Here is a 10,798-nt window from a genome sequence, read left to right as displayed (position 1 = left end):
TTTTTTGATTTATTGTAGAGATGAGGTCTCGCCAAGTTGCCCAGGCGGGTCACGAACCCCAATTCCTTTTGACTGTTGGGTTCCAAGGCATCACAGAAGACTTCCTATTGGCGGACTCCCGGGATTACTCCTGATCTCCCAGGGAATCATGGGAGAAGACTCTTAGGATCACTCTGGTCCTCCCCAGAAGGAAGCATGGAAGGGTCAGCCTTCTGGCGACTCCTCAGAAATCCCCTTCAGGCTCCAAGACTTGGCCCACCCCCCTCAGCCCTCCTGAAGCCAGGCTCCAGCAGACCGTCCCTGAAGTTCCATCTCTCCCTTTCTCCCCACCCTGGCGACAGAGCTCTCCCCCAAGCTAGCCCTTTGGCAGGAACTGGAGTCTTGGCCTCTAGTCTGGAGACTCAGGAGGAAATACCAGGGCAAAAGGCCTCTCCAGGGCTCCTCAGAGATAGGCGAGGGGTCCCTGAGGCTGAGGCAGCTTCAAGAAAGGTTTAAAAATCATTCTCACGCTGTCCCTAAGACTCCCCTTCCAGTTGGGGAAAGAGGGAAATGGAGAGACAGGGATAGTGGGAGGAGGGAGGGAACAGAATCCAGACTCCAGACAACACTGGGGTCAATACATTCCTACTTTAGGAGGCTGAGGCATGAGGATCGCCTGAGGCTAGGAGTTCGAGACCAGCCTGGGCAAAATAGCAAGACTCTGTCTCTACAAAATCTTTTTTAAAAAAATAAGTTTTGGGCCAGGCTCAGTGGCTCAGCCCGTAATCCCAGCACTTTGGGAGGCCGAGGTGAGTGGACTGCCTGAGTCCATGGGTTCGAGACCCGCCTGGGCAACTTGGTGAGACCTCATCTCTACAATAAATTAAAAAAAAATTAGCCAGGTATGGTAGCACATGCCTGTAGTGCCAGCTACTTGGAAGGTTGAGGCGGAAGGATCGCCGGAACCCAGCAGGGCAAGGCTGCGGTGGCCGGGAGCGTGCCACTGCACTCCAGTCTAGGTGACAGAGTGAGACTTCAACTCACAAAAAGAAAAAAAAAATTTTGACCCAGCTCAGTGCTCAGCCTGTAATCCCAGTACTTTGGGAGGCCGAGGGCAGTGGATTGCTTGAGCCCACGGGTTCGAGACCTGCCTGGGCAACTTGGCGAGACCTTGTCTCTACAATAAACTTAAAAAAACTAGCAGGCGAGCCGGGCTCAGTGGCTCAGCCTGTAATCCCGCGCCTTGAGAGGCTGAGGTGAGTGGATTGCCTGAGCCCACGGGTTTGAGACCCGCTTAGGAAACTTGGCGAGCCCTCATCTCTACAATAAATCAAAAAATTAGCCGGGCGTGGTAGTGCGCGCCTGTAGTTCCGGCAACTTGGAAGGCTGAGGCGGAAGGATCGCCGGAGCCCAGCAGGTCGAGGCTGCGGTGGCCGGGAGCATGCCACTGCACTCCAGTCTGGGAGACGGAATGAGACTCCAACTCAAAAAATAATAATAATAAATAAATAGATAGATAAATAAATTTCTACTGGCTGTATGAGTTTGTGTCAAGTCACTTAATTTCTCTGGGGCTCAGTTTCCTCCGGAAAAATGAGAGTCATCCTTGGACCCTACCTGGGAATTTAAGCATTCAATCACTCACTCCTCAAAAGTGCTAAGTAATGAACTTAGTCTGCCTGGGCTGTTAAGTGACCAGAGGTGGGAAAGTTGAACTTGAGGTGTGTAAAAAGAAAGTGATCAGGCAGAATGCAAGCCAGGACTGTGCCACGGGGTGAGCCCTGGCACAATCTAAGGAACGAACCGCTACTGAATGTTGTTCAGTAACAGTGGGCACTTCCTGAGTACTGAATCTGTAGCAAGCCAAGGGGTGAGCACTCTGTCTAAATCAGGCTCTCCCAAAGCATGGTCCCAAACAATACAGCAGCATCACGTGGGCCCTTGAGATAAATACAGATTTCCAGGCCCCACTCCAGATCTATACAATCAACATCTGTAGAGGTGAACGTGCCCACCTGTGTTCCACAAGCCCTCCAGGTGCTTCTGGTTCATGCTCAAGTTTAAGAACCACTGGTTTTTTAGGAGGTGAGAGGATTGCCTGAGCCTATGGGTTCGAGACCAGCCTGGGCAGCTTGGTGAGACCTCATCTCTACAATAAATCAAAAAATTAGCTGGGCGTGGTGGTCCAGGCCTGTAGTTCCAGCTACTTGGAAGTCTGAGGTGGAAGAATGGCCTGAGTCCAGCAGGTTGACTCAAACAACAACAACAAAACCCCACTAGTCTAGGCCAGACGGGGTGGCTCACGCCTGAGATTCCAGCACTTTGGGAGGCCAAGGAGAGAAGATCACATGAGCCCAGGAATTCAAAACCAGCCTGGGCAACGTACCAAGACCTTGTCTCTACAAAACAGCAAACCATCACCTGAGTGTGGTGGCATGTGCCAGTCTCAGCTACTCGGTGGGAGGATCGCCTGAGTCCAGGAGGTCGAGGCTGCAGTGAGCCATGATTGTGCCACTGCACTCCAGCCTGGGTGACAGAGTGAGACCCCAACTCAAAAAAAAAACAAAAAAAAAAACCACCGGTCTAAACTGTCTGAGTACATCCAGGCCCCGCTGGACTAGGGCCTATGATTATTCTATTGGCAGAAGAAGAAACTGAGACACAGAATAGTTGAGTGACTTACCTAAGGTCACACAGCCAGGAAAATGAGACTGCCAGGACTCTACAAGTAAGCTGAATATTATGGGGAGGGGCCTCACTGGCCCGTCAGAGTCAAGCTGGAGCTACCCAGCCTGGGAAGCCAGCCACCATCCGCCCCTGTGCGGACAGAAGGCCAAGCTGCTCAGGAGGCAGAAACTCATTCTAGTACCCGCTGGCACAGCCTGTCACCTACACAGACCCTGGCTCGCAGACCGGCGGCCCCCTGAAGTGTCTGGAGCGGCCAGGAGTGGCTTAATTGGCAGGGGAACCGCCTCGCCCCGCGTCACACTGCCCTGTCCCGGGGCCGGGCCCCGCAGGAGCTTGGAGTTTACAGCCCTGGGGGCGGAGACTGTGATGGGGAACCAGGAAGACCCCAGGGAAGGCAGAGACACGGAGCGGAAGGAGCCTGGAAGAGGGGGGCGGTGGCCAGGAGGGAGCAGGGGACCCAGGGCAGCTCAAGCTCCGGAGAGAGAAAGCACAAGGCGCAGGTGCTCTCGCACACGCGGCCGCAGCCCTCGCGGGCTCTGGACGCCCTCGAGCATCTTCCCAGGGCCGGGTCCCCGGGCCGGGTCCCCGAGGAGCCAGACGGCCTCCGCCTCTTCGAGTCTCCCCAGCCTGCCATCCCAGGCAGCGGGAGGCCCAGGGGCTTGGGGCGCTGCCGGGCTCCTGGGGGAGGGTCCTCTCACCTTTTGCTGTCTTTCCTGTTCATGCCTCCCGGGCGGGGGGGAGGGCGGGGGTCTCGAAAGCAGGTGGCTCAGCTCCTCCCCTCGCCGGGGCTCCGCGTCCCCGCGGCCCCCAGGGAGCTGGGGCCTCCTTGGTGCCTGGGAAGGAAAGAGGAACTGCCCCTCCCCACCCACCCCCAGGCCAGGGGGAAGGAAGAGGCTGGGGAGAGACCAAAGGCCTCCTCCCCCACTCGGGGATCCCTTCGGGCTGAGGTTTCCGGTGCTGCCGGCCCCCACCCTCAGTCGCCCGCGGCGGGCTCCCTATCGCCCCATCTTCGCCTGGAGACCCGGCACTGTCCAACTCGAATAAAGGCAGGTTTTCTTTTTTTTTCGAGTATGACTAATATTTAGGCAGAAACACACTCAAAAGAAAAGTCTTCGTTTCTGCAAGGACGTGGTCGCGTATACAAGGCACAAAAGTTTAAGTGGAAATCCACAAGACCTAATGCTTTGTATATTTCTTCTTGTGTTGCTTTTTGTCCCAGTTTGGTTTTAATTTGTTAGTTTTAATTTTCCATTTGTACCCTGGGAAACATCTTCACTTAATACTTTTCTTGTGGTCAGGCGTGGTGGCTTACCCCTGTAATCTCAGCACTTTGGACCAGCACATTGGGAGGCAGAGGCGAGAGAATTGTCAGAGTCCAGGGGTTCAAAGCCAGCCTGAGCAACATGGTGAGAACTTGTCTCTACAAGAAATCAAAATATTAGTCCGGCCGGGCTCGGTGGCTCAGCCTGTAATCCTGCGCCTTTGGGAGGCTGAGGTGAGTGGATTGCCTGAGCCCGCGGGTTCGAGACCTGCCTGGGCAACTTGGCGAGACCTCATCTCCACAATAAATCAAAAATTAGCAGGGCATGGTAGCGCACGCCTGTAGTTCCAGCTACTTGGAAGGCTGAGGCGGAAGGATCGCCGGAGCCCAGCAGGTAGAGGTTGCGGTGGCCGGGAGCAGCCACTGCACTCCAGTCTGGGTGACAGAGTGAGACTCCAACTCAAAAAAAAAAAAAAAAAAAAAAAAAAATTAGTCCAGCGTGGTGGTGTGCAACTGTGGTTCCAGCTGCTTGGAAGGCTGAGGCGGAAGGATCGCCCAAGCCCAGCAGGTCGAGGCTGCGGTGGCCGTGAGCATGCCACTGCACTCCAGCCTGGGTGACAGAGTGAGACTCTGATTCAAAAAAAAAACAAAAACTTTTATTGTATTGCTCTACTTAAACTACTTAAACCTTTATGTAGCACCTACTGTGTACCACATACTGCTCCAAGGGCATTTAAAATATTAACTAATTCAATCCTCACACAACCTGCTGTTATTATAAAAACATTACAGATGGAGCGAAGCCCTCTGGGTGCTCCTCCCCACCCACTGTCCCTGTTAGGCAGGGGTGATATTTACATGTGTTGAGTTTCATACAGACCGCGTCTGTGCGTTTATGTACATCACATAAATGTGTGCTCACAGAAACACACTTTTCTTTTGAGTATGTGTTTGTTTCTTTTACCTAAATGTGTCATGTTTGACATTTTAAAAAACTGAAATGCAAAAAAAGAGCACGTTAAGTATTTCGGTTGATGAATTGTCACCAACTGAGCAAACCCATACGACATTCAGACAAATCAAGAAACAGAACATTCTCATCCTCCATCAGCTCCCAGCGCACCCCCCAAGACCTCCCAGAAGTTACTACCTGCCAGAAGTCCTGCAGAGCGGTTCTGTCTCTTTCTGAATTTATATAAGTGCACTCTGTGTCTGACTCCTTCCATGTGATACTTCCAGATTATTTTATTTGGTTACAGTTTATTCCTTTGCGTTGCTGTGGTATGCCAATTCCAGACTGATGTATTGATTCTCCCTTGAGGGACATCTGAGTTGTTTCCAGGCTGGGCCACTGTAAACATGTGAGTACCTGTCTTTTGGTGAGCTGGAGGCGTATAGTCCCGTGGGGGATCACCCAGAGACGGAATAAATGGGTCATCGTAGTTAGTACGATTCCACCAAACCTAATTTGCTAGTCAGTTCTACGAAACAGTTTTCTCAGAAGTAGATTTTTGCACCTTTCTTTTTTCACTAAGTCACCATGGCAATTTTTTTTCCACACCAGAACATGCAGGCAGCACAGAGCCCACTCTCTTGAGTTTTCTATCACATGATGTAGCCTAGTTTCAGAGCCTTTCTCTTACTGTCTCCTTCCCCTTCTCTCCCTGGGTCTCCTGACATGCTCTCTCTCTCTGTCTCTCTCAGCCCATCCCCTGCAACGCCTCCATCTCCAGGGTGTGATTAAGGATCCTGGCAGAGTCCAGAACTTGTGTGGGAGTGTCTCCATACCCTGGAGACCCAGAAAAATCTCGAGGAAGGAGGTCAGAAGGGCCCTGGCACCTGTCTATTCTGTGCTTAATTGAGTGCTTAATGGCCTTGGGATGGCCAGCAACACCAACAGTATCAACACCAGTGACCACAAAGGAAGAGACATTTGATCAAACCACAGAAACTCACAGGGCAGAAAATTGATGCATTTGATAACACACAGATACAAATGTTCTTTTAACGAGGATACCAAGGAACAAATATCAGATGACCGAAGGGGAAAAGGGCATTTGTAATGCTTAAAATCAATGAGAAATTAATATCCAGAATATAAAAGGAACAGCTGCAAATCAGCAAGAGAAGAAAGACAGTAACCCTGATAGAAAAGTGGGCAGAAGCCGGGCTCGGTGGCTCAGCCTGTCATCCCGCGCCTTTGGGAGGCTGAGGTGAGTGGATGGCCTGAGCCCGCGGGTTCGAGACTCGCCTGGGCAGCGAGACCTCATCTCTACAATAAATCAAAAAATCAGCCGGGCGTGGTAGCGCATGCCTGTAATTCCGGCTACTCGGAAGGCTGAGTCGAAAGGATCGCCGGAGCCCAGCAGGTCGAGGCTGCGGTGGCTGGGAGCGGCCACTGCACTCCAGTCTGGGCGACAGAGTGAGACTCCAACTCAAAAAAAAAAAAAAAAAAGAAAACTGGGCAGAGGGTACAACGAGCAGGTAACGAGGAGCCTGCAACCCCAACAGGCACCTGAGAAGGTGCTAGAAGCTGTCAGTAACTGATCAGGGACACGGATATCGTCATCTCAGAGAGGTCTGGCAAAAATTAGAAGTTGGAAAATGCCAAGTGGGGGTCGGGTGTGAGGACCCAGGGTCCCTCAGGCACAAGTGGAGCTGTTCCCGAGGGCACTACTTGGACAAGGTGCGTGCATGGGGACAGCACTCAACAATCGGTCCTGGGTGTGATGCCAAAACATTCTCTCTCAGCTCCATAAGGGACATATACATGGGTGTTCACTGCAACATTATTTTGGGAGAGCCGAAGGCAGCCTGGGTGTCCATACTCCGGTGGGTGGGTGGGCAAACAGAAGGGATCAGTCACCAAAGAGTCCTGCAAAGCCACCACAGCCGCACACCAGGTGTCCACAGAGCAACACGGGTAGGTCTTGAAACATAATGGTGACTGACAAAAATAAGAAACACTATTAATATCTTATGATAGAATGCACAATGACACAGAATATTTTTACATTGTATGTAAAATTTGGCCAGGCTCGGTGGCTCAGCCTGTAATCCCAGCACTTTGGGAGGTCGAGGCGAGTGGATTGCCTGAGCCCGTGGGTTCGAGACCCACCTGGGCAACTTGACAAGACCTTGTCTCTACAATAAATCAAAAACTAGCCAGGCGTGATAGCGCACGCCTGTAGCTCCAGCTACTTGGAAGGCTGAGGCGGAAGGATGGCCGGAGTACAGCAGGTTGAGGCTGCAGTGGCTGGGAGAGTGCCACTGCACTCCAGTCTGGGCGACAGAGTGAGAATCTGACTCAAAAATAAAAATAAAATTAAAAAATACATTGTATGTAAAATTTTAGGCCTAGCACAGTGGCTTACAGTGGCTTCTTGGGAAGCTGAGACAGAAGGATCGCCTGAACCCAGGAGGTCAAGGCTGCGGCAGGCCGTGATTGTGCACTGTACTCCAGCCTAGGCAACAGAGAACCTGACTCAAAAAATAAGCAAATAAAAATTATAAAAAATTTAAATTTGGCCAGGCTCGGTGACTCAGCCTGTAATTCCAGCACTTTGGAAGGCCGAGGTGAGTGGATTGTCTGAGCCCGTGGGTTCAAGACCAGTCTGGGGAATTTGGAGAGACCCCGTTGCTACAATAAATCAAAACTTAGCTGGGCATGGTAGTGCTCCCCTGTAGTTCCGGCTATTTAGAAGGCTGAGGTGGAAGGATCGCCTGAGCCCAGCAGGTTGAGGCTACAGTGGCTGAGAGACATGTCACTGCCCTCCAACCTGGGTGACAGAGTGAGACTCCAAATCAAAAAGAAAAATTAAATTTAAGGACAAACTACTTACTATATAATTATGTGATATATAATATGTAATAGATATAACTTGATTATATATATGGTATATTAGTCTTAATATATAAGTATATAATTATGCATTATGTAATGTTGAATATATACTATGTATATACAATATGATACAAATGTATGTGCTATTTATTGCAATTGTATTAAAATATCAATATTTAACTATGTAACACCTAGAAATCCTCTACACATTGAACATTTGTATGGAATTTTGTTGAACTGTAGGATATTGTTTTATATAACTTAATATATACCACCACATATTAATAATAATAATTTTTTTTGAGTCGGAGTCTCACTCTGTCACCCAGGCAGGAGTGCAGTGGCACACGTACAGCCACTTCAGCCTCCACCTGCTTGGTTCAGGTGATCCTTCCTGACTCCGCCATCCAAGTAGCTGTAACTACACGTGTGCACCACCACACCCGGCTAATTTTGATTTATTGTAGAAACAAGTTCTCACCATGTTGCCCAGACCTGGTCTCGAACCCATGGGCTCAGGCAAACCTCTCGCCTCGGCCTCCCAAAATGCTGGGATTACAGGCATGAACCACCATGCCTGGCAATAATAATTTTTTTTTTTTGAACTGGAGTCTCACTCCGTTGCCGGCAATAATAACTTTAATAGATCCCTGTGTCACTCTGTTACATGTAGTAGGTTCTAATTGATTTTCTCTTGTAATCTTTCCCATCACCCCAGGAGGTAGTGACTATTCTTATTTAGCCCAGTTGACAGATGGGGAAACTGAGGCCTGGAGTCCAGAAGTTGCTGGCCTGGCAGGGAGGCTGTGGTGTGTGGCCTCCAGGCCCCACAAGCCGCTTGTTTTAGGGACCTGCAGAGGTGTTCCTGCCGGCGCTCCACAGGGAGCATCTCTCTGTGCTCAGCTTTCCTCGTCTGTAAAATGGACACTTTTTTTTTTTTTGAGTTGGAGGCTCACTCCACTGCCCAGACTGGAGTGCAGTGGCCGCTCCCGGCCACCACAGCCTCGACCTGCTGGGCTCCAGCGATCCTTCCGCCTCAGCCTTCCGAGTAGCCGGAATTACAGGCACGCGTTACCATGCCCGGCTGATTTTTTGATTTATTGTAGAGATGAGGTCTTGCTGCCCAGGCAGGTCTCGAACCCGTGGGCTCAGGCAATCCACTCATCTCAGCCTCCCGAAGGCACAGAATTACAGGCTGAGCCACCGAGCCCGGCTAAAATGGACACTTTAAGAGTCCTGACTGGCCGGGCTCAGTGGCTCAACCTGTAATCCCAGCACTTTGGGAGGCCGAGGCCAGTCGATTGCCTGAGCCCGCGGTTCGAGACCAGTTCGGGCAACCTGGCGAGAGTTGTCTCTACAATAAAATAAAAAATAGCCAGGCGTGGTAGCACATCTGTAGTTCCGGCTACTCGAAAGACTGAGGTGGAAGGATCGCAGGATCCCAATGGAACAAGGCTGCAGGGGCCGTGAGCGTGCCACTGCACTCTAGTCTGGGCGACAGAGTGAGACTCTAACTCAAAAAGAAAAGAGTCCTGACCTCACAAGATTATTGTGAGGACTACATGATTTATTTGGGTCATGTCCTTAAAACAACACATGGTAGGGAACACACATTTTTTATTTCTCCCTTAAACAACATGAGCAATAACAGTATTTCTGTGGGAATTAAATGAGATAAGTCGAGGATCTTAGTTCAGCACCTGAAATGCAACTGGTGCTCAAAAGTTATCGACTATGGGCACTGTTCCAGCCTCATCAGGTAGCTTTTAATAATGATAGTAGGCCAGGCATGGTGGTGGCTCACGACCATAATCCCAGCACTTTGGGAGGCCGAGGTGAGAGGATTGCCTGAGCCCACGGGTTCGAGACCAGCCTGGGCAACTTGGTGAGCCCTCCTCCCTATAATAAATCAAAAGAATTAGCTGGGTGTGGTGGCACGTGCCTGTAGTTCCAGCTACTTGGAAGGATGAGGCGGAAGCACCACCTGAGGCTGCGGTGACCGCGAGTGTGCCAGTGACCTCAAGCCTGGGTGACAGAGTGAGACTCCAACTAAAAAAATAAAATAAAATAATGACAATAATAATAACGACAGCAACACTTAACAATGTTAACCAGGCGCTGGCACTGTTTTAAGTGAAGTAACAAGTTTTCATTTAACTCTCTCAACAACCCTGGGAGAAAGTACTATTAATAGTCCCCTTACCAGATGGAGAAACTGAGGCACGGAGACACTAAGTAACTTGTCCAAGGAATGGCAAAACTGATACTCAGATGCAAACTATCTGGCTCAGAACCCTTGTTCTTAATTACTATGTGTGGTGCATTTTTTTCTTTTTTTGAGTCGGGGTCTCACTGTGTAGCCCAGGCTGGAGTGCAATGGCACACTCACGGCCACTGCAGCCTCGACCTGCTGAGCTCTGGCGATCCTTCTGCCTCAGCTTTCCAAGTAGTTGGAACTACAGGCGCGCACTACCACATCCGGCTTATTATATTATTATTATTATTATTATTATTATTATTATTATTATTATTTGTTGTTGTTGTAGAGATGAGGTCTCACCAAGTTGCCCAGGCTGGTCTCGAACCCCTGAGCTCAGGCAACCTTCTCGCATCGGCCTCCCAAAGTGCTGGAATTACAGGTTTGAGCCACCGCTCCCGGCTGTGTGGTGCTTTTTAAAGTCAGGAGAGCCGGTGTGTGATACCCAGCAAGGGCCTCTGTTTGCCCTCTGTGAAATGGGAGGATGATGGCACTTTACCTTACCGTGGCGGTGAGGAATGCGCAGCCACCTTCCAGACTCTCCCCCTTCCTCCTCACCCTCAGCCACGCACACCAGGAGCCAAGTTTGGGGTCTGTGGGCGGGGCTCTGGCGGGGGGGCGTGGCCGGAGGCGTCCTGGCCCAATGGGGGCTGGGGGGCGGGGACCTCCGCCCATCTCTGTCCAGCACGCGTGTCCTCCTCGCAGTTCCATCTACCTCGCGGGTGCCTCTGGCGTCCCCAGAGGTCTCCGACCCCAACCCGCCCCTAGC

General features: G+C 50.9%; 1 protein-coding gene across 1 annotated transcript in view; it reads right to left on the bottom strand.

Moving 5' to 3' along the window:
• The window catches only part of RASGRP4 (RAS guanyl releasing protein 4), a 16,138-nt gene extending 12,750 nt beyond the window's left edge, over positions 1–3,388 (bottom strand). Inside the window, exon 1 of the mRNA XM_021707132.1 lies at positions 3,366–3,388. Within this exon, the coding sequence (XP_021562807.1) occupies positions 3,366–3,388 (23 nt within the window). The remainder of the gene's footprint in view (positions 1–3,365) is intronic.
• Positions 3,389–10,798: the final 7,410 nt, after the last annotated feature.

The sequence above is a fragment of the Carlito syrichta genome, unplaced genomic scaffold (assembly GCF_000164805.1).
Source record: "Carlito syrichta isolate Samal-C Ts95f unplaced genomic scaffold, Tarsius_syrichta-2.0.1 Scaffold316389, whole genome shotgun sequence".
Lineage (NCBI taxonomy): Eukaryota > Metazoa > Chordata > Mammalia > Primates > Tarsiidae > Carlito > Carlito syrichta.
Note: the sequence above shows the minus strand (reverse complement) of the source record. Positions and strands in the feature narration are given on the sequence as shown.